The 25,888-nt window shown below is 47.1% G+C and overlaps 3 protein-coding genes across 3 annotated transcripts in view; 2 read left to right on the top strand and 1 right to left on the bottom strand.

Annotated features, from left to right (window-relative positions):
• Window positions 1–2,410: 2,410 nt before the first annotated feature.
• On the bottom strand, window positions 2,411–13,294 carry DUSP18 (dual specificity phosphatase 18). The gene is made up of 2 exons (XM_067700246.1): window positions 12,896–13,294; window positions 2,411–11,027 (listed from the first exon to the last, which is right to left on the bottom strand). The coding sequence occupies exon 2, from the start codon at window positions 10,955–10,957 to the stop codon at window positions 10,391–10,393; it is 567 nt and encodes a 188-aa protein (XP_067556347.1). The 5' UTR covers window positions 10,958–11,027; window positions 12,896–13,294; the 3' UTR covers window positions 2,411–10,390.
• OSBP2 (oxysterol binding protein 2) overlaps window positions 9,168–25,888 on the top strand; it is a 165,002-nt gene continuing 148,281 nt past the window's right edge. Inside the window, exon 1 of the mRNA XM_067700241.1 lies at window positions 9,168–9,853. The gene's annotated coding sequence lies outside the window, so the exon portion shown is untranslated. The remainder of the gene's footprint in view (window positions 9,854–25,888) is intronic.
• On the top strand, window positions 13,227–25,087 carry C12H5orf52 (chromosome 12 C5orf52 homolog). Its single transcript, XM_067701390.1, has 3 exons — window positions 13,227–13,690; window positions 15,767–15,880; window positions 18,660–25,087. Exons 1-3 carry the CDS (start codon window positions 13,227–13,229, stop codon window positions 18,835–18,837), a joined length of 756 nt encoding a protein of 251 aa, XP_067557491.1. The 3' UTR covers window positions 18,838–25,087.

Raw genomic sequence — 25,888 nt, 5'->3', positions numbered from 1 at the left:
GCTGTTGGCAGGAGACCTCAGTTCCTTTGCCATGTGGGCCCTTCCACAGGGCTCCTTGAGTGTACTCATGGCATGGTAGTTGGTTTCCACCAGAGTGAGTGATTCAAGAGAGCAAGAAGCCACAATGTCCTTTTTGATCCAATTTCAAAAGTCACACTCATTTCTCTAATATCTTCATTTATTAATTCAAATTATTGTCATTTCTCTGATGTCCTATTGGTTACAAGTCAACCCTATTCAATGTGGGCCCTCCCACCTTGACTACATAAGGGCATGCACCAGGAGGAGGGGATCATGGAGGTCAGTTGAGATCATTGAGGTCACCTCTGAGGCTGGCTACCACATCAGCTTGTTGAGTGAGTGAGTGAGGACACAGCCTGGGGCCGTGCGGAATGAGTCTGGGAGCTTCCTGCTCCAGGCCGGATCTCTTCAGCTACACTTCTGAATCCTTCCTGACACAGTACTATACAATCCTGGCCCGCAGCAGGCACTCGGCAAATGCTTGTCTCTGTGACGGCTGGAGGCTTCTTCCTCTGGTCCCCACTGCAGACAAGGAGAAGGCCTGGGCTCCTGGGTCTGGTAGGTAAAGCGCTGGTTCTCTGATGTTTCCAAGCCCACTCCCCGTGACCTCTCCAGCTATATGAGGCCACCCCTGCTCCCTGTGCCTGATGGAGCCTTCCAGTACCTAGGCCTCCTTCTGCCCCCTCCTGACTGCCACAACCCTCATGTGCCCCCTCTCTCCCTCTCCAAACACTGCCAGCATCCCAGTGGGTAGATTCTGGCTCAGCAGTACCTGCTGCCTGGGCTGAGCACTTCTCTTTATATGTTTAAACTTTCTTCGGTGGAAGAACCCTTGTCCATGCTTCTTATGCTGGAGCCCGATATCAAATAAGCCAAAGCAGAGTTGCCCTAGATGAACCAGGAACCCCGCACACCTCTGCCAAGTTTCCCAGGTGAAAACCACAGATCTTGTTCAATCCTTATACACATAGAAAACTAAAGCCCAAAGAGATGGCCTTAGTGCACTGGGCTGCTATAACAAAATGCTATAGACTGGGTGGCTTATAAACAATGGAAATTTATTGCTCACAGTTCTGGAGGCTGGAAGTCTGAGATCAGGGTGCAGGCATGGTCGGGTGAGGGCCCTCTTCTGGGTCACAGGCTTCATTTATAAGGGCTTCATTTATAAGGGCATTAATCCTATTCTTGAGGGCTCCACTCTCATGACCTCATCACCTAATTACCTCCCAAAGGCCCCACCTCCCAATACTATCACCTTGGACATTAGGTCTCAACATATGAATTTTAGGAAGACACCAATGTGCGGACCATAGCAGCGATCTTGCACAAAGAGGGAGCAGCAGGGCGAGGTCTTCATCTCCTAATTCTTGGGATTCTGCTGTTCCTTGCTCCCCACTCTGTTGTGAGGAACAGAGCCAGAGTGTGAGGTTATAGGGGTGTGCGGGGTCCGGCCCAGGTTCACAGGGGGTGTCTGCCGGATATTCCCCAGCTCAGTCAGCAAAACATTTTTTTCTTCAGGGGAAAGGCATTATAGATATTTTGCCAAGGGAAGTCTAGAAAGATCTGTGGTAAGAGGCTTTTATGTGTGTTTAAAGCTTTCTGCTTTTGCGTGTCTCTTGGCACCTGTGAGAGGGGGAGTAGGATGGTGTATTAGTCCAGGTCCTCTGAGAAGCAAGCACCAAGATGGGATTAAAAGTGCAAGGATTTTATGAGGGCAAACATTTGTGAGAGAAAATGGGAAGGGGGCTAGGAAGGCTAGGAGAGCCCATCAGACTGTGATGCAAGTGGAGGAGAGAGGGAAGGAAGTTTGGCGGGAAACGTTCTTGACCACACAGCTGACAGCAAGGAAGCCAATCAGAAGAGTCCATGTCTCCCAGGACTGGGCCTGCCTTGGTATCCCTGCTATACTGGGGAATTGGCTAGAAGGAGCCTGAGGGAAGTCTAGTCTCAGTATAAACATGGCGATGGATTTCAGAGTGTCACGGCGGGGCCCTTGTTCAGTATTGCATCCTGTAATCGGAGGCCCGTGGGACACGTTCTATGGCCACCCCAGATGGCATGGTGACTCCCATTTTACAGGCAGAATTCCAGAAAAATTCCAGGGTCTGCCTGAAGTCACAAAGCAGGATGAGAATCCTCACCTCTCGACTCTCATCCCGAGCTCCTTCCTGTGTGACATAAGTCCGCAGTCCAGAGGTGGTTGATGGATTCTTAGTGCATCTGGACTTAGCATCCCAGTAGGTAAGCAGGGCTGTGTGCTTCAGGGTCAAGAGCTACCTGTCCCTAGATTTGTAATGAGATCACCACCTCAACAGAGGTTGTTCAGGAAAATCCTCAGGGCCACCGTTTATCTGGCAGGGTATTATGAACTTCACAGAAACGTCTCACACCAAATTTAATTGACTTTAATTCATCATAAAGAAAGAAAGTGATTCTGTACTTTTGAAGTAGGAAAGTTAAAAGTTCATGAAATCAGAGGCTTGAAATCTCTGCTCCAAGCCAGGCTGTTGGGCCGTGAGGGACATTTCATTCTCCCCTCTTACAGGATTGCGTTAAAACTCCAACATGACAGGAATTCCAATGGTCAGGACTCTGCGCTTCCACTGCAGGGGGGCACAGGTTTGATCCCTGGTCAGGGAACTAAGATCCAGCCTCTCTACCCTGAATCCAGAGGAACAGAGTAGACTGTTTGCAAAAAAGGACTTGGACCCTCTCAAGAGGTCTCAACCTCAACTTCTTCCACTTGGGATGTGAAATGCTGGTCCTGCCATATCCAAATCTGAATATTGAAAGAATAATTTAAAAAGGAGGATCCAAAATTATATTTTCTCAACTATGAACAAAAAAAAAATGCATAGAAAGAAGGAAATATACCACAATACCTAAGTGTTGACTTGGTTACTGCTTGAGGATAGTATTGTAGATGGACCGTATTTATTTTCCTTTTTCCACAAATGAGTATGTAGTTTTAAAAATACATTTCATAGGGTGCCAGTTCTGACTAAGATAGAGTAAACATAGTCTGTCCTTCCCACTGAATGCAAATAAAAACCCTGGGCAGAATGCAGGAAGCAGCTCTCTGAGGACTCTGAAAAAGAAATGGTAGCATGTGGACTGGGAAAGGGAACCAGAACTTGGAGTATAAACAATCTGGTGGCGAGTCTCCGTTTTGCTTTTTGCTCCTGTATCTGCTGGCCTGGTCTCAGAGGCAGCGTGACTCCTGGAACTGTGCAGTGGACATGGAAAGAAAGAATTCCAAGAGCAGCCCTGTCTTTCTGGTCTAAGGAGTAGGAAGGAAGGCCTCTTCAGGACAGAAAGAGTGAGGGAAATCTCTTTTTTTGTTTTTTTTTCTCATATAGTCCTGTCCCCGGGCAAGCCTCATACTGAAGTTGAAACTGGGCAGCAGAAGTAGCAGTAGCAGTGGAAGCTGGGAAAGCACCTAAAACTCGGAGGGGAATCCTTTTGTCTGACCAAAAGAACTGTGGCTTGAAAGGTGTGTGTGCTGGGGAGGAATCCCCTTGCTTTTTTCTCTCTGTTCGTCCTGTCACCTGGTCCTAAAGCAGAACCGGTCACAGAATGTATGCAGGAGAGCAGGGAGACTAAAAGCCCTGATTTCTAGCTGGAGGACCAGGGAAAGGGTGGTCTTGAAAACTGGGATGTGTGGGAGAAACTGTGGAGAGGAGGAAGCTTGAGAAATGGATCCCATAGGCTCACGTGTATGGATCTGACCCTAAACATTACTCCAATGACTTTGAGAATGAAACTACTATGCAGACCACCCAGATTTCAGACTGGGACCTGGGTGGCACAAGCTTAGGGCAGATTTGACTTACGTTGCAAAAGTTTTGAAAACTGATAATTGAACTATGGCCCTGTTAAAAAAAACAAAATTCAACTGCGTAAATTTAAAAAATCTTATTGGCTTTATTCAGTGATTCATGAATTGAGAAGTATCCAATCTAGCAAACATAAAGAGCTCTGAGGAGCTGTACAAAGTGAAAGACTTTTATAGGCAAAAGGGAGCAGAAACAAGGAAGTTATTCTAGGCAGAAAATAGCATTGGTTATTGCAAGGTTACTTTCCTTTAGGGGATGGCAGGGGTCTATCAGGCAGATTACCTAACTAGTGCTGATCAGGTGATTCCTGTTTGACTGGTTTAATATTCCATTTCTGGGTTAGCTGAAACTAGTTAAGTCTCAGTTTGGTGATGTGGGGCTTAGCATAAGTGACTCCATTTGGGGCCTGTTGTCTTGTTTTTAACAGACCACAGGAGGCGGACCAGAGCTGATCCTAAATGGATCAAATGCCTCCTAAAACAAAGACTCAACATTTTCCATAGGATTTAACCAAGACCTAGAGTCTCACAATATAATATTCAAAATGCCCAGGATACAATCCAAAATTACTCTGCATACAAAGAACCAAGAAAATCTAAACACTGAGATGACCCAAATGTTGGACTTATCAGAAAAAGACCTTAGAAATGAAAAGATAGAAAGTCTCAACAGAGAAATAGAAGATATAGAAAATAACCAAATTAAAAATTTTAAACTAAGAAAATACATTAATCAAAATTTGAAAATATATTGGATGGCCTTAGTAGCAGAATGGCAGAGGAAATTCAGCGAACTTGGAGTCAGATCCGTAGAAATTATCTGTAGTGAGCAGAACGTCCACCTCTGCCAAATGCCCTGTTCCCTGGAACATGTGACCGTTACTTTACATGATAAAAGAGAGTTTGCAGATGTAACTGAGGTTATGGACTTTAAAATCCGGACTATCTAGATTATTGGGTGGGCCTAGTCTAATCACATGAATCCTTAAAAGCAGAGATTTTTCTCTGGCTGGATTCGGAGGTGCAGCAGAAGGAAAAGTCCGAGGTATTCAAAGCTTGAGAGGGACTCAACCCACTTTTTTTGGAGGGGCCACATGGAAAGCATTAAAGGAATGTGGGCAGAACAGAGCAGACCCCAGCTGATAGTTAGTAAGGAAGTGAGGTCTTTTTCAACTACAAGGAACTGAATTCAGTCAACGATCTCAATAAGCTTGGAAGCAGAATCTTCCCCAGAGCCTCCAGTAAAAAACACACATGATTTCAGCCTTAGGAAATGCCTTGATTTTGGCCTTGTGAGACCCTAAGCAGAAGACTCAGTCAAGCCCAGCCAGACTTCTGACCTATAGAAATTGTGAAGTAACAAATAGGTGCTGTTTTAAGCCACTAAGTTTGTGGTAATTTGTCATAGCAGCAAGAGAAAACTAATACATTTCCCAATATGAATAGCAGTGAGAAGTAGTAAGATATTAATTTAAGTGGATTATGAAAAGTTATATGTATATTATAATCTCTAGTGCAACCTCTAACAAAAACTATACAGAATTAAAGTGGAATACTTAAAAATATTAATAATTCAAAAGAAGGCAGGAAAAGGGAAATAAAGGAATGAAAAACAGAAAGGACCAATAGAAAACAATAAAATGGTAGACTTAAATCCAAATATCAATATTTTGGGCATAAACATACCAATTAAGAGACAAATTGGATGTATTAAAAAAGACCCAACTACATGCTGTCTACAGGAAACACACTTTAGGTTAAAAACAAATGGATAGGGCTTCCCTGGTGGCGCAGTGGTTGAGAGACCGCCTGCCGATGCAGGGGACACGGGTTCGTGTCCTGGTCCGGGAGGATCCCACATGCCGCGGAGGGGCAGGGCCCGTGAGCCATGGCCGCTGAGCCTGCGCGTCCGGAGCCTGTGCTCCGCAACGGGAGAGGCCACAACGGTGAGAGGCCCGCGTACCGCAAAAAAAACCAAAAAAACAAACAAAAAAAATGGATATAAAAAGATGTATCACGCAAACACTACTTAAAACAAAGCTGGAGTGGTTATATTAATGGCAGACAAAATAGACTTCAAAAAATTAAGAAGGATAAAGAGACAGTGCATATTGATAAAAGGGTCAATTCACCATGAAGACATAACAATCCTAGGTATGTATGCACCTAAAAACAAAGCTTCAAAATACATGAAACAAAAATAATAGAATTGAAAGGAGATGTACACAAATCCACAATTTTCGTTGGATACTTCAACATTCCTCTCTTAGTAATCAATAGAACAAGGAAAAAGAAAACCAGGAAGAGTGTAAAAGAATTGAAACCACCATCAATCAACTGGTCCTAATTGACATTTATTGAACACTCTATCCAAAATAACCTTTTTTCCCCCAAGTGCATATGAAACATTCACCAAGACAGACCATATCCTACGTCATTAAGTAAACATTAACAAATTTAGAAGAAATGAAATCATATAACATATGTTCTCTGACCTTGATGGAATTAAACTAGAAACCAATAACAGAGAGATGGTTGTAAAATTTCCAAATACTTAGAAGTTAAACTACACATTTCTAAATAATACATGGATTAAGGAGGACATTACAAGGGAAATTAGAAAATGTTTTGAAATGGACAAAAATGAAAATGCAGTATATAAAAATTTGTGGGATGCAGGTCTCAAATCAATAATCTAAGTTTCCACCTTAGGAAATCAGAAAAAAGAGCAAAATAAACTCAAAGCAAGCAGAACTATGGAAATAATAAAGAGCAGAAATCAATGAAATAGAAAAGGGAAGAACAATAGAGAAAATTAAAGACACAAGGTAGGTAATTCTTTAAAAAGATTTTTTAAATTGATAAACCTCTAGCCAGACTAACAAAGAAATAGAGAAGACAAATAATCAGTGTGGAGAATGGAAATGTGATGTCCTATAGACCCTGAAGTTAATAAGGATATTAAGGGAATACTATAAACAATTCCACATGCATAAATTTGACAATTAGATGAAATGGACCTATTCCTCGAAAATCACAAACTACCAAAACTCACCAAAGATGAAATAGATAATTTGATTAATCCTTTAACTATGAATGGAATTGAATTCTTTGTTAAATCCTTCTGAAAAAGAAATCTCCAGGCCCAAATAGTTTCACTGCTGAAGTCCAGCAAACATTCAAAGAAGAAATAACACCAATTCACATATCTCTTCCAGAAAATAGAAGAGAGAATACTTTCCAACTCTTCCTTAACCTAATAAAGGGCAACTACAAAAAGGCCTATAGCTAACATCATAGTTAATGGTAAAAGACTGAACACCTTCTAAGATTAGATATAAGGTAAGACTTACTATAAAAGCTACAGTAATCAAGATAGTGTGGTATCGGTAAAGAGACAGACACGTATCAAACAGAATGAAGAGTATGCAAAGGCAGCTCAATGCACAAAGGACAGCCTTCAACAAATGGAGTTGAAACCATTAGACATCCACATGAAAAAATATGAACCTCAAACTAAACCTCACACCTTATACAAAAGGATCATGGAAATAAGTGAAAATTTTAAACTCTCAAACATTAGAGAAAATCTTTGTGATATTAGGTTAGGCAAAGTGTTCTCAGACGTGACACCAAAACAACAATCCATAAAAGGAAAAACTGGTAAGTAGCACTTCATCAAAATTTAAAACTTTTGCTCTGAAAAATACACTTTTAAGAGAAATGAAAAGACAAGCTAGACTGGGGAAAAATATTTACAAATCCATATCTAATAAAGGACTTGTATCCAGAATATACAAAGAATTCTCAATATTCAATAGTGAGAAAACAACTCAATTTAAAAACGGGTAAAAAAGTTGAATAGACACTTCACCAAAGAGGGAATGTGGAAGGCAATTAAACACACAAAAAGATGCTTAGGGCTTCCCTGGTGGCGCAGTGGTTGAGAGTCCACCTGCTGATGCAGGGGACACGGGTTCGTGCCCCGGTCTGGGAAGATCCCACATGTCGCGGAGCGGCTGGGCCCGTGAGCCATGGCCGCTGAGCCTGCGCGTCCTGAGCCTGTGCTCCGCAACGGGAGAGGCCACAACAGTGAGAGGGCCACGTACCGCAAAAAAAAAAAAAAAAGATGCTTAACATCATTACAGAAATGCAAATTAAAACTGCAATAAGCTAATACCACACACCTATCAGAATGGCTGAAATAAAAAATATTGGCAGTTCCAAATACTGGCGAGAAATTGGATCTCTCATAGTGGAAGGCAAAATGGTATTGCCACTCTGGAAATCTGGTAGTTTCTAAAAGTTAAACATAACCTTTACCATACGACTGAGCAATCCCACTCATAAACTTATGTTCACATAAAAACCTATACACAAATATTTGTAGCAGTTTTATTCAAAATCGCCCAAAACTGGAAACAACCCAGATATCCTTCAACGGGTGAAGGTAAAACAAACTGTAGCGCATCCAACAATGGAATACCACTTAGCCATAAAAAGCAATGTGTGTGAATCTCAAAGACAGACAGAAAGTAGCCAGTCTCTAGATGTGACATCCTCTATGATTCTATGTATGTGGCAATGTGGAAAAGGCAAATCTATAGGGAATGGAGAAGAGATAGGTGTTTGCCAGAGGTTGGTGTGGGGCAAAGGTGTGACTGCCAAGGGGCAGCGTAAGGGAATTCTTTGGTTGATGGAACTGCCCTGTGTCCTGATTGTGGAGGTAGTTACACGAATGTGTTAAAACACAGAGAACTCAGGAGAAAGTTAATTTTATGGTATGTTAATTAAAAATTTTTAAAAACTGAAAAAAAAGATATTCAAATAAATTTCTCTTTAAAAATGTTTTCAAAGAAATTTTCCACCTGGGTTTCTTCCTGATGGGTTTCTTCTGCTTTGGGGGGGGCTCTGCCATACCAGCCCTGGTGTTTGTGGTTCTGTTTATTCATCTGTAAAATGAGATCAGTCTTGAGTAGCGATTTTCCTTCTCCCCTGACCCTAAAATTACACCCCTGGCCAGGCCCTTTGTGGAAGTGAGGGTGGGGCAGGTTTGGAGAAAAGGAGCATTTGGCCTCCAGTGGGCTCTGACCCACGAGCAGTTGTGCTCTTGACTGGCCCATGTACTGTTTGTCTGAAAATCTCTAGATTAGAATAGCTGCTCTTGACCCAGATCCACACACACCTCGGGGGTTTGAACAATCCTGGATTTCAGGGCCTACTGGTAGGGCCCACTCATTTATCCCTTTGGCACATACCCCACTGGACCCCAGCGGTCAGCCAGACCAGGGCACTGGCTCTAATGATCAGCAATCTAAACAAGGCCCTTTGGGGGAAGCTGGAAGTGTGCTCCTTGTTCTAGGAGTCCCAGATTGCACATGGATTAAACATTGTGCTTAATCCAATGGGAAGTCTGAAAAGGCTTCGAGGTCTAGGCCTCCTTAAAGGCAGGGTCTGAAAGGACCGAAACCATTTTTCTCCCACACAGGATGACTTCTTGGAAGAGCACTTTCTAAGCAATAAAGGGCTGTGCGCAGGCGGGGAGCTGCTGTTGTGAAGACGACTTGCTGACCCGGGGCAGCAGGGCCAGAGTATCATTCGTGATGAGAGCTGCCAGTTACACCAAGCACCAAGCACCTACCATGTGCCAGGCACCGTGATAAGGAAGCACTGAATCTTCACGACAACCTTGTGAGGAAAGGGCTGTCATCGCCTGGACGAGGAAACTGAGGCTCCAAGAGGCCCCACATCACACAGGCAGGAGGTGACAAGGCTGGGTTCCGGTCCACAGCTCCAGCCTTCTGAGCTGAGGCCTGTGAGAGAAACCTCTGAGCCTGATGTCAGGCCTGCTCTCCACACGTGCCCCGAGATGGAGACTAATACCACCTTTCATCAAAGGCTGGTAGGGGATCTTGCCACGTACAACAGCACTCAAAAAGAAATGTTTTTAAAGAAATTTTATACAATGGAATGCTTCCTTTGAAAACTATCTTATGCGTAAGTCCAATCTAGAAGACCAGGGTTGAAGGTGGAAGCAGGGTTGGCTTGGGGCCCCCAGGGCTCCTGGAGTACCACTTGAAGGCTACTCATCCAGTAGGTTGGCACTTACTGTGAGAAGCATGGGAGGTGCCATGATGCTTAAGGCCGGCTTCGTGTTCAAAAGAATGAGGCGGGATTGTGGCAGACCCATTCCTGGGTTGGTTGGTCGTGGGGAGGGCTGCAGAATACCAAACTTGCCATATGCGCAGGGTGCTGGTCCATTTGGTTCACTCTTCCTCTGGTCAGCAGCCATGAGCTGTCACTCACAGGGTAGGAAACTTATCTTCACCATCTTACATTTAATAAGCTGAATCTTTAAAGTTATGAATTATAAGATTAAGAGCTGCAGTACCCTTCCTTTTTACTTGCCCTTAAAAAAGGCATCATCTGGTTTTTCTGTATCAGTGAAAGTAGAATGTTTTAAGTACAGATCTTGGTGTAGGATCAATGGCAGATCTGTACCTCTGACCCTGGGGCAGGGGCTGGTGGAATGGCTCACAGTGGAATCATCAGACGGACCTCCTTCTCATAGATGTCGGGGATCACTCCCATGGGGGAGCTGACCATGTGCACAGTGTTCTTGCCAAACAGCTGGAACTCATAGTGGATGAGCTGCTCCCAAAAGCCATTGTTGGGCCGGATGATGGGCCGGCATGACTTGGTCCATGTGTGGGCATCCAGCAGAGACATGGCGTGGTATTTCATGAGATAGGCAAGGCAGAGGGCGGCCGAGCGGCTCACGCCGGCGGCACAGTGCAACAGGGTGCGGCCCTGCTTCACCTCCACGCTGTGGATGTGGTCTGCAATGGGGTCGAAGAAGTCACAGAGACGCGACATGGGTGTGTCAGCCACAGGCACCTGCACGTAGTGGATGTCCTCATATAAGGTGTTCACCACCTCCACTGAGACGTTGATGACTGTGGTGATGTGGTTGCTGGAGAGCAAGAGCTTGTTGTTGGCTGCTACCCCGTTGCTGATATACAGGCTGCTGGTGATCTGTGAGAGGCCGCTGACCGAGGGCTGCCGGAACTGAACCGGGAAGGCACACGGAGATGCTGTCATCGGGCTGGTGGGTCAGCGGCCAGTGAGACATAGATGCTGCATCTTCCTGCTAGTCTGTGTCCGTAGAAAACTGCAAGGAGGGAGAAGGGACAAATGAGGAGCCAAAGTTCTGTCCCCCCCCACTTAACATAATTCAGTGGCTGCCCACTGTCACGATGAGATGGAGCCCCTAAGCTTGGCTGTCAAGGCCATTTGTGGCCCAGCTCCTGCCCATCTCTTCAGCCTCCTGTTAACCTTTCCCGCGTTCTGAAGGGCCTTGGCTGGGCTGAGCCACTTACAGTTCCATATGGAGGGTGGTCCTCTCTGGCCCAGGGCCTTTCCTGCTCTCATCCTAGAACCCCCTTTCCTTACAAGCCTGTCAGGTCCTAATCTGTTCCATTCAGCAGAGGACTGTTGAGCATTGGGATCGTAGCCAAGGGTCACTTCCTCAGGGAAACCTTCCAGAACGACACCCCTCCCCCATATTTGATCAAGTCCCAGCTCCAGGCAGGCCCTATGTGCCCAGCTTCCTAACATTTCCTGAAGAAGTGCTTTTGCCATGATCTGTCTGTGAGTTCTCTTGAGATATCACTGTATCTATCTTCACGCCTACTATATCACCAGTGCCCAGTTGCGTGTCCCCACAAGTAGGTACTTAAAAATATTTGCTGAGTGAAGAAATGACTCCAACAACCACAACTCTGCCTCCTGAGAGGTTTTCTGGAAAAGATGAGGTCTCTGGCCATGTTTCTCTAGAACTTTGGGGAGGAGCTGGGTGGAGGTGAGGGTGGTTCTTAGGCTGCTGGAGAGGAAGGCCAAAGGCTGCATCGACATATCCTACCTGCCAGTACCCCAGAGTCCAATGCAATAGGCTCACCCCAGGTAGGGCAGATGGGGTTGGTTTGTTCTAGAAGTCTTGTGAGGGTAGGGGAAAAGACCCACCCCCAACTTCACCCAGTTGGAAGCCTAAATGCTAAGGAATGTTCCAGATCCTCATCATCTGAAAACCCAGAGAGAAGTGGACTGAGGGCCCCCAAAACTAGTACCTAGTGGGCAACAGGAATAGGGGAGACTGTTGTTCATCACAGGGACAAAAACTGTGCAGAGGAGATACTGCTCTGCAAGGTGAGGGTAGTAATGAGAGGAAAGTCATTTTCATACTAGTCAAGAAATATTTATCAGGCACTGTAGTAGGTGCTGGGGATACTGAAATGTACAAGTCAGCCATGCCCCCCCCCTCAGAGCTCAAAGTCTAGTGGGAGAGACAGACATTAAATAGGCAATTATGGGTGCAACAGAGTTGGAAAATAGGGATAACAGTACCTACCTTATAAGAATCTTCTGAGGATTAAATGAGGTAGCCTGGGTAAAGTGTTTAACAACAGGGCCTGGCACATTTATCTACAAATGATAACTACTGTTGCTGTTGTTAGGGAAGTTAAAATGCAGGGCATTATGGGAATGAAGAATAATGGTATTTATTTCAGGCTGGGGCTACGGAGTTGCGAAGATCGCCTGAAGAAATGTCACAAAGATCTGAAGAACGTTTAGCGTGAGGGAGAGGGAGAGGGAGAAAGAGCGACTCGGCAGCATCTCAGTTTCACCATTTTATAGCGTACAAAGCCTTTGGTTCGATCTCCAAAACAGCATAACGAGCCGGTGTCTGGAGTTAATATCTCCATTTTACACACGGGGAAGGTGAGGCGGAGTGGGGAAAAGGACCTGTCTAGGGTCACAAAGCAAGGTTCAAAAGCCGGTCTTTCTGGTCTCATTATGTGTGGGAAAAGTGGGTAAAAACCGCGGAGTTTTCGTTAATACTGGGTTATAAACGTGGAACAAAGTCCAAGGGTTGACGGGAGAAAGGGGCCGCTTCCAGGGGTGAGTCAGGTAGGTTTCCTGGGGAGTTGGCGTTGGAATGGGCTTCTTCGCCCGCTCAGTGTCAAGACCTCGGTGTCTTACCTCTCTCTCGAGGGCGGGAGGGCAGGTTAGTTCAGGAAACAACCTTGGGCGAGGGTCCCCAGGTGAGAGAAGACCGGTCACGACCCAGGAGCCACAATCCCCGCCGGCCCGGTGCTCCAGTTTCCATAGCAGTGGTCCCTCGTCGCGGGGAGGAATGGGCCGTGCTGGGTCTCCGCAGAAACCCAGGCCTCGTCTCCCCGTCCCGGAGCTGCCCCGCCCAGATTCACCCGGTTACCCGCCCTGCGATCACGCGGGGACTACAGCAGTCCCAGTCAAGAAGTAGGGTCTGCTCTGCGCGCTGCAACCGGCAGCATGTCCCCAGCCAGTTTCCATGGCAACGCTCCGGGCCGCACCACGGCAGCCGCCGAGGGACAATCCTGCCGCGTCCGCAGCCTTCGGGGCTTTGCTCACAAGGCCCGCCCCCACCCCCCCCACCCCGGTCCCGCCTTCCTCTCGCGTCTCCCGGGCAACGCGCGGTGTTCAGCGCCTCGCGTCTGCACAGAGGTTCGCTCCGCGTCTACGCCCCTCACAGATCTTGGTTATCGACCGGGCTCCCGTTCCCGAGTCGCTCTCTGAGGTGGAAGGAGAGACTCCTGCAGTTAGCCAGCAGCCCAGGCCCTCCGTCACATGGAACCTAGGCTCGCCCATTGCTTGTGCGGTAGCCCCCCAGGCGACCACCAGTTCTGGCACCAGCCCGGCCTCGGCCTTCTTCCGGCAGAGCCGGAAGGCTCGGCAGCCGCCCCGACAGATCTGCTTCCTGCGGCCGCGGACCGCTCAGTCGCCGGTGCTCTTCAGGTGCGGCCCGGGGGCCCAGAGCGTTCGTCAGAGCCCGGGCCCCCGGGGGGAGCCGAACTCCCTCAGACCCCTGCTCCCTAAGCCGGCCGCGGGGACCTTGGCCCTGGCTCTTCAGAGCCTCGGGCCCCTCAGAGCCCAGCCCTTTCTTAGACCCCAGGAGAGTCTGAATTTCCCAGCCCAGCGCCTCGCCCGCCGTGGAGCCCGAACGCCCTCAGTCCAGACTCCAAGGGAGTCTGGAATTCCCACCTCCAACCCACATATCCTCCGAATCGCGGCGGACCCGGCTTTCTAGTGTTCCAGGTTTGACGTCGTGTATCCCGAGGGTCCCTAGCGCCCTCTGGGCCGAGCCTTGAACTTCCTTAGAGCCTGATGAGGCGCAGGTCCCCTCAGGCCTGACACTCCCCTCCTCAGCCGCTACTTTCCGCAGTGGCCCAGGGAAAGCCCCCAGTTCCCTCAGCCGGGCCCCAATCCCCACAGACCCCAGTTTCTCCTCCCCTCCTCCATTTCACAGCCCCCTCACAGCATCCTCCAGGCTCCCACAGAGACCTTGCTTTGGAAAGCAATTTGGTTCAAAATGATCATTATTTATTACTTGAAAGGGAATATTTCCATAAAACTGCCTTTTCCCCCCTTCCCAGGAATTAATGGCAAATTTGGTGCACCACTGAGTGGGTGAAGACTGTTTCATATGTCTTTAAGTATTTTAGGTCTTTTTTGTTTGTTTTTCTAACGGAATTTGGGAGACTTTTGTGAGCATCTTGATCTCTAAACTAACCTTTTCCAACACCTCATGTCTTTGCTTTCAGAAAAAACGTAAATGGGAGATAAGGGGTGTTTGTTTCTACTAGTTTGTAAATGTAAAAACATTCATAAAACCACAGTTCCAAACTGGCTGAAAATGAATTAGGAAAAATTTTAATCCTTCGAAATGTTTTATCCTTAAAAATTGTCCTATCAAAATAATATACACTTATCATAGAAAAATCAGGCAAGCAAAATGAATGGCTAGAGACAATCACTATTACCATGTTGGTGTATATTGTTCCAGATCTATTCATATATATGTACTGCAACATGCTTACACATTTTTTTTGCGGGGGCTTGGGGGGGTATATGTCACAAAACAGTTTACTATTTTGTAATCTTTTTTCCCCCACCCAATACACTTTGGATGTCTGTTTTATTCACAACTGCATAATATTTTATTGTATGACCTAACCACAATTTATTCATTTGCTTCCCTATTGTATATATAGGTAGTTTCCAAATTTTAGAAAGAAAATATTATGAATAATTATTTTTAAGTGGGAAAAGATATGTAGTTGCAAAACCACTTCACAGTGTCACCAAATTATCAAAAAGTGAAAACTCAAGGCCTGGTATTATCCATTTTTGACCAATTCCTCATTTTGACCAAATTGTTATCTCTAGTTTGGCCTGGAACACCTGGCTCCATTCCATCACACCCCATCCCATACCTCTCACCCTCCAGAGTCTCCTCAAGTCCTTGTCCACCCCAAACTTCCTTCACTTTTCCAGACTTTTCCCAAACCTTTTTCCCTTAGAATTCCCCCATCAACCAACCTAACCTCTGTCCAAACACTTTATTCTCTTTTTTCCTGTTTCCTCTGACCTCCGCCACCCAGATCCCCCTTATACCTAGGCTTGAGCAGTGCCCCCCCACCTCAACCCCCCTCAGATTCATCCCTCTGACTTTGCTTCTTTCATCTAAGATCCTCGCCTCCCATTTCAAACTGTGTTTTCTTAAGATGACTGCTCCTGTGAACAGTTCTGAATCCCTGTTGACACTTCTCTTGTGGATTACTTTGACCTTTCTGCATCCTTCTCAGGATGGTTTTCCCTCTCAGCATCCAAGAAACACCCATTTAGCGCACATTTCCTACAAGAAGAAACCTAGGCCTACTCCCTTGCTCCTCTGACAACTATGACAGGGTGGTGCCTCTCCCAAGAAACTTGGGGAAGCCTCAGCCACTACCCCAGGATCCCATCAGATCAGGTCCTGTCCTAGCCCTGGCCTAGCCATCAAGCCTGTACCACCTTGTCCTCCCTCTCCAGCTTAATGAATTCCAGTGAAGCAGCAGTGAAAAAATTTTTGCCCAAGAGCCACTTTTCTCGGGTGATTATTCGTGACAACCTCAGTGCACAACGAATCTATGAGATGGAGGTAAAGTTGTCACAAGCTTTTGCATTAGAGGGTGTTAGTGACTTGATCCATGTTCATTTCACTCTCCCCAAAACCTTGTGGGGAGATCACAGATCTTAGAGGTGATAGGAAGCCATCGAAGTACTCTAATACAAGCCCGTTTTACAGAGGAGGCAGTTGAGACTCAGGGTTACTGATTTGCCCAAGGTGTCACAGCTGTTCCTGAGCTGAGGGAACCAAGGAGGACTCCATGTCTCTTGGCTCTGGTGGCATTTTTTTTCCTCAAAGTACATTAGCTTTCTGTTTAGGGACTCCCTGAATGGATTCCTACTATCTCCCATAAAAAGAAGTCTTGGCTCTTAGAGCTTGAAGTGGCATTGACAGCATTTGGTCATTTTTTTCCTTCAGGGATTATCCCCCACTTTCCACATGAGAACTGAGGCTCTTCTACTTTTTGTTTATGGACAAGAAGGGTTTGACCTGCTTACCCAGAAGCCCTCGGAAGAAGAGGGGAACCGCAGCAGCATCATCCCACAGACCCTGATTAATTCATTAAATACATCTTTGGGGCCTGCTTGGGACAGGCACTGTTTTGGGCACTAGGAAGAGGCTAGTGAACATGATGGACTCTGAGAATGTACTCGTTTCTTCCAGCGGAGCAGGCAGCCCAGAGTTGAACCGCTGTCCCCTTCTTGACTCTGTTGAACCTCCCTCCATGTTCCAGGACCAAATCTGGATGGCGCATGGGATTCTGACATTGAAAACAGTGGGAAAGATGTAAGAGATAGTGTCAGATCCTCTTAAGGGTCACAGAGACCAAAAGAAGACTGGAGGCCTGGGTGTTTCTCCCTCTGCTAAATTTCCAGTGGCGTGGTGTAGTGGAAATAGGGTGGACTTGGACATGGGCAGGCCAGCTTTGTGTGAACTTGGGGAGTCACTTTTCCTCCAGGACTCTTTTCTCATTTGTAAAACAGGATCTATTGGGATCCTCTCAGTTGCAGGTGACACAAACTGAACTTGAACTCGTTCAAGCAAAATAGGGAATGATGAGTTTACATAATCAAGGGTAGATAGGGCAGGGTCACCAATGTTTGGGATGAGTGATGTCAGGGGCTCCAATGCCATTGGATGTGTCTTCCACTCTCCCTATCAACTCCCCTTCTGCTTCTTTCTGCATGTTGGCATCGTTATCAGGCTGGCTGTCCCTGGGGAGCATGGCCACAGGAAACCCTGGCCTGTAGCCCAGAAAGGAAATGGAGTGCTTCCATTGTTGGTCAAGTTAGACAAATCCTGGAGAAGGACTCCAGTTGGCTCAAGTTGGGTCACGGGCCCATCCATGCCCCAGTTAACTGTGGTCAGGTAGTGTAGGCTACTCTGACTGGCCCAGGATGGGTTGGGGGCCAACCCCTATAACCAGTGGGTTTGGAGATATTGCACCTCTGGTAAGTGGGGTGAGGATCTGTGAGATATAACTGGAAACTCTCTTGAGTTGGCTTTATATGTGCCATCCTCCAGCCATCCAGAAGGTCTCCTTTTGAAGCCGTATTGAACCCTTACATGTTTTGGGTACACAATGTCCATTATGTATTATTACCCCATTTAATAGTTCAGCAAACCGAGGCTCAGAGATGGAGTAACTTCACTAAGGGGTATCGTGGACTTGCAAACCCAGGTCTGACTGACCATGGTGCAGGATGTTCTCCCTAAGGACAGGGACTGTCTTCTCTGTAGACCCAGTGACTTGCTGCAGGCCCAGCTTGTAGGAACTCAGTAGATTTGAGAGGCTTGAGTGGCAGCATGGCAGTCTTTCTCTCTCCCCCGCAAAGCGCTCCCAGCTTTGGCTAGCCACTGGCTTCTCAGGGCCTCCAGGAGGGCAGCTAAGATCTAGTGTCTTGGGAATCCTCTGAGCAACGCTCTGAGAACAGTGGATGATGGCCGGTATCCCTTTATCTATGGCCACAGTTCTCAACCAGGACGGCTTTGCTCCTCAGGGACTCTGGCGCTGTCTGGAGGCCTTTTTGGTAGCACAAGTGAGAGTGGGATGGTGCTACTGGCATTTAGTAGGTGGAGGCCAGGGATGCTAATGCTGCTAAATATCTTACAATGCACAGGCCAGCCCCCTGCCACAAAGAATTACCTGGCCCCATGTCAGTAGTACCAAGGTCAAGAGACCCTGATCCATAGTAAAAGTGCTATCACTCTGTGCCTTGCTTAGAAATACCTGGGCATGTGTCCCACCTTCCTGACTAATGTTGTAGTTGCTGTGAAGACCTGCAGCTGATTTTTCATAGTATCCTCTCCACAGCTAACTCATTGGAATAAGTAAATGAATAAGACAAAGGATATGCCTTCCCAAAGCTAGCAGTCTTCTTGGGGACAGGATAGAAATGGTAGAATAGAATAAATAATTAGAGTTCAGTGTGACATAGGGGGTGTCACCAACAATATGTGGGGGGCACCAAGTGAGTAATAGGGACTGGGTGATAGGAGTTAAGGAAGGGGGTTTACAAGATGCACCCTTTCTCCTCCTCCCCTCCTCTCTCTTTCTCACCACTCTTCAAATAGAGATGTTAGGTCAAAATCAGGCTCTGAGGCTGCAGACTGTCAGAAGGTACCATAGGAGTTACCTAGCTCAATGCCCTCACTTTAAAATAGGGAAACAGAGGCTCCCTGTGAGCCAAGTTATTGATGAAATATTAGGTCCAGCTGGCTCCTTTTCCACCCTCATATCAGGAGCACAGATGCCTCTCTTACTGTGAAGTAGCTTCTTCATCCTAAACTCACCTCTGTTTTTTGTAAGACAAGAGCCTCAGAGAAGACCAAGAACAAGATAGGCCACTTGTATGACCACCTGAAAAAAAAATTCATGACAGACCAGCTCAGAAAGCTGGGGCACTGGCGACGGGAATCCATGAACGTCCGGCAGTACCTGGATAGCATCCGAGTGTACAAGGAGCCTAACAAGAAAGACCAACCACCCTAGTCAAGGCAGAGTGATCTGCCCTGGGGCCATGACGACACTAGGCTGACGGGAGAAGAGCTGGAAGGGAGCCAGTCTACACCACTATAGAACAACAATAAATGAGACTAGTGGACAGTGGAGCACAAAACCCCTCAGCAATTCTAATATTTCTTGCCCTGTCCCATCCCCTCTTTTCTGGTGAAGGTGATTCTGATAGTCCTGTAGCTGCCCAAGTGGAAACGGCTGAATCGAACCAGCTTCCAAGGTTAAGGTATGACTTTTGGTACCCACATGTCTGGTACAATGCCAGGCCAGGTGCACTGGGACAGTGGTACCTTGGATGGGAAGGGCTCGGTAATGCCACTGCCTGGCATTCCAGTGGTAAGGAGTCATGGTGGGGCATCAGGCAGACCTGGGTTAAGGGCTATTTCTGCCATCCATCAGCTGTGTGACTTTGTAACCTCTCTGAGCCTCTGTTTCCTTATCCTAAAGAGTGGGGAAGTAGTGCGGGAACCTACCTCCAAGAACTGGCATGAGGATGTGGAGCGCCTGGCCCGGGGCCTGTCATTCTCAGTGGCTCTCATCACGATGCCTGCAGTTAGGTTCCAGCCTTGTCAGTCCCCACTTCCTGGCCTGCCTGCTGTCCCAGCTATGCCCCAACAGCCCACGACATGCCTTTACTTGCTCAGGCTCCTCATCTAGAATGCCTCTTCAGCCCCTCAGGGCTCTCAGGAAGCTCTGCATCCTTCAAGCCTTATCTCAATGCCATCCCCCCCACCCCACAAGCTTCTCTGACCGTCTTCTGCCTCCTGCCTGCCCCTCCCCCACCCTGCCCAAGCCACGTGGGTTCCCCTCCACTCTGAACTTGGCTTATCTGTGGTGGCTTCACTCTGCCTTCCATGGTAGATGTTGGATATTTGTCCCAGCCCTTGATTAGACTGTACAGTCTTTGACAGTGGGGGCCAAGGATCCCCCAAGATTTAGTTCAGGCCTCTTCCGTGCCATTTCCCCCACCCAGCCCCACCAGAAAAGGCTGCTCCTTCCTGTGCCAACACATCTGTCTGCACTGAGCATGCAGTTGGCCACTTCTTGTTGCTCCCTGTCTCCCTGACCACATTGTGAATGTCTCGATGGCTAGGATGCTGACTCGTTCATCTCTGCAACCACAATGCCCAGTAACATTGAGTAGTTACTCTATGTTTTTTGAATAAATGTTCATTCCTTTGTTTAATTACAGCTTCAGCACAGTGCACAGAGTAAGGGCCTGGTACATATTTTTTAAAGTTAACCAAGTCCTCTCACTTTACAGATGAGGAAACTGAGGCCCAGAGAGGTGACCTGACTTGCCTAAGGTCATGCAGCAAGTCAGTGGCAGAGAACTAGAGAACTAGGTTTCCCGACTGCCGTGGAGTGGTCATTCTGCATCACCACAGTTGCTAGGTAAGGACCTCAGTCCTCTTGGTGGCTTTCAGAAGCCCTCTTCATTCGTCCTCATCCTCATCCAGGTGTGGGGAACCGGATGTCAATGATGCTTTTATTTTCCCTTTTTTTTTTTTGGCCCACTGCTTGGCATGTGGGATCTTATTAGTTCCCCAACCAGGTATCAAACCCACACCCCCCTGCACTGGAAGTGCCAGATTCTTAACCACTGGACCGCCAGGGAAGTCCCCTATTTTCTCTTTTAATGGTCTTCTTTTGAAAACATGATACTTTTCAGTGGGAGCCCAAATAGTCTTTTTCTAGGTTTTTGTCTGTTTTCTTGGCTAAACACAAACTGATTAGAATAATTGACTTTAAATATTTAAATTTTATTATACAAGCAATATGACCACATTTGCCCAAAACAAAAATTCTTCTATTAGATCAACCATTGCTAGCATTTTGATGTGTTTCTTATATTTTGTGTATTCGTTTCATTTCAACAACAGTCTTTTTCCTTGGCACTGTACCTAGAGAAGGGGAAAGGAAGGCTTTGGGGATCTTGGTGTCTTCAGAAGGCCCACAGAGCAGCCCCAGCCCCTCTTTTCTCCAGAATGTCCCCAGGAATTCTCCACCTACTAGATCTTCCCTAATGCAGCCTCTCTGAGACTCACCCCAGTCTAGCCTCTGGCCACATGCACCCTTCTTCCCTAGACGGCTGGCCTTGGCAGAGGGTCTTTGCATCCTCATGCTGTGGCCCAACGGACTGGGGGACCCCTGGGAGTGGGGCAGGTGGGGGAGTTGGCATGTCAACCTAATAAGTCACTTTATAAGCCACTAACTCATCTCAGACTGTGTGGACTTAGTCTTCCCACTTTTGCATGAAAAAACCAGAGGATGTTGTATTTAAGTAAGAAACAAGAAGTGATGAAATTCTGGAGAAGCCGCCTAATTGTTGAGAGAAAAAAAAAATAAAAGGGAAGGAAAATCAGTGAAGGAAGAATGGAGGAGTGTTGGATGGGAAGATATTATTTGAGAAATAGAATCCTGAAGCTAAGGAGGGCCTTAGGGATTCTTTAATCCAGAGGACACACACACACACACACACACACACACACACACACACACAAACAGAACTCTTAGTTCAAATGAAGTCTCACCTGGAAGCCCATTCCAGTAAAACCACTGACATATTCACATTTATTGAGCACTCATATTCCAGGCACAAGGCTCAGCTCTTTTCAGACATGAGTCATTGATTCCTCCCAACAACAAAGTAAGTAATTTTCTTAGCCCCGTTTTATAGATGAGAAACTGAGGCTCAGAGAGCAAGAATCCCACCTAAGATTGGGCAGCTAGTAAGTGACAAAGCCCACCCGAAGCCTGTCTCATCCAAAGACCATCTCCTAAGTGCCATGTGATAAGCTCCCGATCTCTATCACTCTAGTTGGAAGTGGAGGCTAGGGACCCTGAGCCCTCGGGAGCATGAGTTCACAGACGGTGATGTGGAGCCTCAGCTGTGTTGTCAGCTACCTGAGGTTAGGTGTTTCACAGAGAGCTGGACTAAACTCCAGGTCCCCCTTCTACCGGGTAGCTAAGGGGAACTTGTCACCCATTCTGGGATGGACAGACTGTTAGGGAGAGTTAGGCTGCGTTAGCTGTGGATGAGGCACATGCCCACCCAGGAAGTGGAAGAACAGAACACAGGAGTCCTGACCATTGCCCATTAGCTATGTAAAGATGTTTTCAGTTTTGTCCTCAGGAAACCTTTGTGGAATACCCTTTGTGTCTGAAGAACCGTGCTGATGGCAGGGGGCAGATGAATGATGTTCTTTTAATGGGATTGAGTGTTTTGGGTGTACCTTTAATTCTTGCTGAAGACACATTTCCTTCCCTCCTCCCCTTTCACCACATGCACGTCACTCCTTTAGGGTACTTGAAAAGCCTTCCCAGTTTAAAAATCTTGCTAGGTGCACAGTGGACCTAGTTCCTTCTCCAGAGTTCTCCATGACCTGGAACAAAGGGAGGGAACTTCTGTTTACCGAGCACCTGTTACACGCAAGGCATTTTATATCCTACCTCATTCAGTCCTCACAACTGTACTCTTCAGGTATCACGCCCACTTTTAAGGTGAGGAACCCGAGGCACAGAGAGGCTAAGGAACTTACTTGGAGTCGCTAGGTTTGAACCAGGGTGTGAGATGCATAAGGCGTACTCTTTCCACGCCACCCGGCTGCCCCAGTGATGCTCGGCTTCATTGCAAGCACCGCCCTCAGTTTCAGCCATTGTCGGCTGCAGGAACTGCTCTGTGAGGGATGCCCATTCATGGCCCTGGGCCCTGACTTTCCTCCTAGGCTACCACTCTTGGCCATGTGGTCAGTGACATGACAGGGAGGAATTCTTGGGTGAGGAGTCGTTCCCCTCATGGCACGTCCCAGCTCCAGGCTGTCAGGCAGGGGCAGTGGCTTCAGATCCCAGCAGGTGGATGTGGAGCAGCCTATCAAGGGGCTAGGCAGCTAGAATTATAGGGGCAGTTAGTCAGGGAGCAGGGGAGGCAGTTGCAGCTAAGAGTGATCCCAAAGTTCTTACGTATCCACCCCATCCATCTATCCACATACCCATCCACACATCCACTCACTTATCCATCTGTCCATGTGGCACTTCACCCCACAATCAGAACACAAAGGTGGAGAAACTGATTTTCTTGTTTGCTATGACACCTCTCACTTCTCCCAATCATTGTGGGGAAATGGGGTGACCTGCCGACTGGGAGTGCCTCTGCCCTGATTCACTCCAACCTTGGGCAAGTCACATCTCCGCGCTGAGAGTTTGGGGAGCTGGAAAAACCTCAGAGCTACCTCACGCAGGCCCTTTCTCTTATTTCACCAACGGGTGACAGAGGCAGAGAGTGGGGAACTGTCTTGCCAAGGTCAGATAAGGAATTAGTGTTGGATTTGGGACTGGATGCCAGGGCGCTGCCACGCATTTGTAAAGTGGGAATGGGAATCCTGGCTCTCCTCACTTCCTGGGATTGTAGGGAGGACCCCACGAGATAAGTGGTGGCAAAGTGCTTTGAGAAGTGAGGTCACCAGGGCAGAAAGTCCCAGAGGTGCAACCAAGGCCCCAACTGCTGGGCCAGCACAGATCCCACAATGACCACAAGGGGTCGGCAGACGCACATGCACTCAGCTGGGATCTGCTGGAAGGTGCATACCTGTGAGCCAGGGCCTGGCAGGGAGACCAAATCATTTAATTCCTGGAGACCCCTAGCACAAACAAGAGGATGGATGCATCCCAGCCCAGCCCATTGTTGAATCGGGAAGTGTTATTCGGGTATTACAATTCAGAGCCTGGTCCAGCCGCTGACTCGGGAACTCTGCAGGGCTTTGAGGGCTCAGGGGGCTGGGCCAGGAGCAGGCCTTGACTGGGACCCCCTGTCTCCCCCAGTAACCTTTCTCTGGGCTTCAGCTCTCTAACCTGCAACTGTTCCAAGGAGGGTGGTGCTGGTGGCTGATGTCTGCACTTCCTTCTGTTCTCAAGCCTGGGATGTGGCACAGAGCTTTGCACACATAATGCTCCATAAATGTCTGCTGAGTAAATGGGAGCAACTCCTGCCCCGAGCAAAGCCAGAAAAATCCAGGTCAGCTTGTGGCCACAGATACAAATGTAGATGCTGGTTTTTGTCTCCTTTACCCAGGAAAAGAGATGCACAAACTAAGAGGGAGGCAGGGCAGCATGTAGCTAAGAGCACAAATTTGGAAGGAAGGCCTCAGTTCAAATCCCAGGTCAGCTGCTTTCCAGCTCTATGCCCCTTAGCAAGTGCCCTGTAAAATAAGCCGGTGTAGATTTCCTCTGCTGTTATGCAATTAGATCTGGCTTACCTCTTGTCCCTTTGCCGAATGAGAATATCTGGCTGGAAGCTCTGCGTAGGGCAGAATGAGAAATAGCAGAGTCAGGAGGGCTGTGTTCTGTGGTGCCAACATCCACTATGCAAGCCCTTGCTGACCTCAGGTGTTTCATTCAGTTTCTTTAGAGAAGAGACATGTTTTCTGCCTGGGAGAAATGTTACCTGCACTTTGCAAACTTCAGTGTAGAGAGGGGTAGGGCAGTGGGTTGGAGCAGTTATCCTCCCACCTCCCCCCCACCCCCTGCCCCCACCGTCCGTGCTCCAGGTTGTATGTGAGTCTGTTTATTATGCACTGAGCAGATATGAAAGGATATTGGAAAATATGTGTACGGCATACAAATAATACCCATGGGCTCACAAACCTGTTTGAGGAATAAAATCCCCCATTTTAGTTCCCTGTTCTCACTCCTACCCTCTGCCATAACCTGTTGACTTTGAGCCCAAAGCTTCCCTGGATTCTCTCAAGCCAGCTGGCTCCTACCTCCTCTTTAGCTGGCTTAGACAATGTTCTCAGCTGCTGCTTCCACCTGTTTTGCTCATAAGAGTTCTCATCCTCTTTCCATATTCTAAGCACTTGTTGAAATCTCTCATTCATCAGTGATCCGTCTTTCTTTCTTTCTTTTTTTGGCCATGCTGCACAGCGTGCGGGATCTTAGTTCCCCGATCAGGAATCAAACCCGTGCTCCCTGCAGTGGAAGCTCGGAGTCCTAACCACTGGGATGCCAGGGAATTCCCTCAGTGATCCATCTTTATTTAAAATTGAAACACTCCCAACATGGCCTTCCCAAGCCCTCTTAACTGTTCTCTTTTTCTCCATGGCATGTCACCTTCTAAATGATTTATTTGGTATATTTCTGTCTTTTCTTACTAGAATGTAAGCTCCAGGATGGCAGGAATTTTTGTCAGATTTCTTTCACTGCTCAATCATCAGGGCCTAGAAGAAGACTTGGCATATGATATGAATTCAATGAACATTTGTTAAATAAAGTCTTCTTTCTATTTCTATTGCTGTTGAATGCTTAGTACTTTTGGAATTTTTTATACTTTTGTTTCAGTGGGGTCTCTTTGGGTCTCAAGAAAGATGGAAGGCAAACATGGGTTCTTGTCAGATACCCTGAGCTAAAAGTCTCAGTGTCAGTGGTCCTTAATGTGGAGGGATCATGGACCCCTTTAAGATTATGATGAAACCTACCACAAATCGGCACTTACACTTAAAATTTACATATAATTTATGAAAACCATACACTTCATCTTAAGGACCTGTTCTCTTAGAACATTTCTGGAAAGATGTGTAGAAACTATCAACACACTAGCCCCAGAGAGGAGAAAGAGGGGAGCTCTTCTTTCATTATATATCCTGTATAGTTCAGTTCTATATAGTGCAAGCATTACAATTTCAAAGTTTTAGAAACCAGTTAAATATTTTAAAGAAACCTATGTTCTAACCCCTTGGAGTGATCACAAGCTCACATGTGTTCAGGGGCTAGGGAGGTCAGTGCACGTGGCTTTAGGACAATAGGCAGAGGTGGCTAAACAGAGCTTGCACACTCCACCCCAAGATGCTTAAATGCAAATGGCATGAAAAACATGGTGTTGATCAAACTTTTCTGGACTGTTTTTTTTTAATATATTTATTTATATTTATTTTTGCCTGCATTGGGTCTTCATTGCTGCCCGCGGGCTTTCTCTAGTTGCGGAGAGCGGGGGCTACTCTTTGTTGCGGTGCACGGGCTTCTTATTGAGGTG

This window comes from Pseudorca crassidens, chromosome 12 (genome assembly GCF_039906515.1).
Source record: "Pseudorca crassidens isolate mPseCra1 chromosome 12, mPseCra1.hap1, whole genome shotgun sequence".
In the NCBI taxonomy this organism is placed as follows: Eukaryota; Metazoa; Chordata; class Mammalia; order Artiodactyla; family Delphinidae; genus Pseudorca; species Pseudorca crassidens.
The sequence above is the reverse complement of the archived record's forward strand: the minus strand, read 5'-3'. Positions and strand labels throughout refer to the sequence as shown.

What these genes read in the sequence shown, in the direction of transcription:
- DUSP18 (XM_067700246.1), bottom strand. Translation starts at nt 10,957, where the DNA reads ATGACAGCATCTCCGTGTGCCTTCCCGGTTCAGTTCCGGCAGCCCTCG.
- C12H5orf52 (XM_067701390.1), top strand. Translation starts at nt 13,227, where the DNA reads ATGGCAACGCTCCGGGCCGCACCACGGCAGCCGCCGAGGGACAATCCT. An exon ending in CAGTCGCCGGTGCTCTTCAG is followed by an intron (nt 13,691 to 15,766) that starts GTGCGGCCCGGG and finishes CTCCCTCTCCAG; the next exon opens with CTTAATGAATTCCAGTGAAG. An exon ending in ATCTATGAGATGGAGGTAAA is followed by an intron (nt 15,881 to 18,659) that starts GTTGTCACAAGC and finishes TTGTAAGACAAG; the next exon opens with AGCCTCAGAGAAGACCAAGA.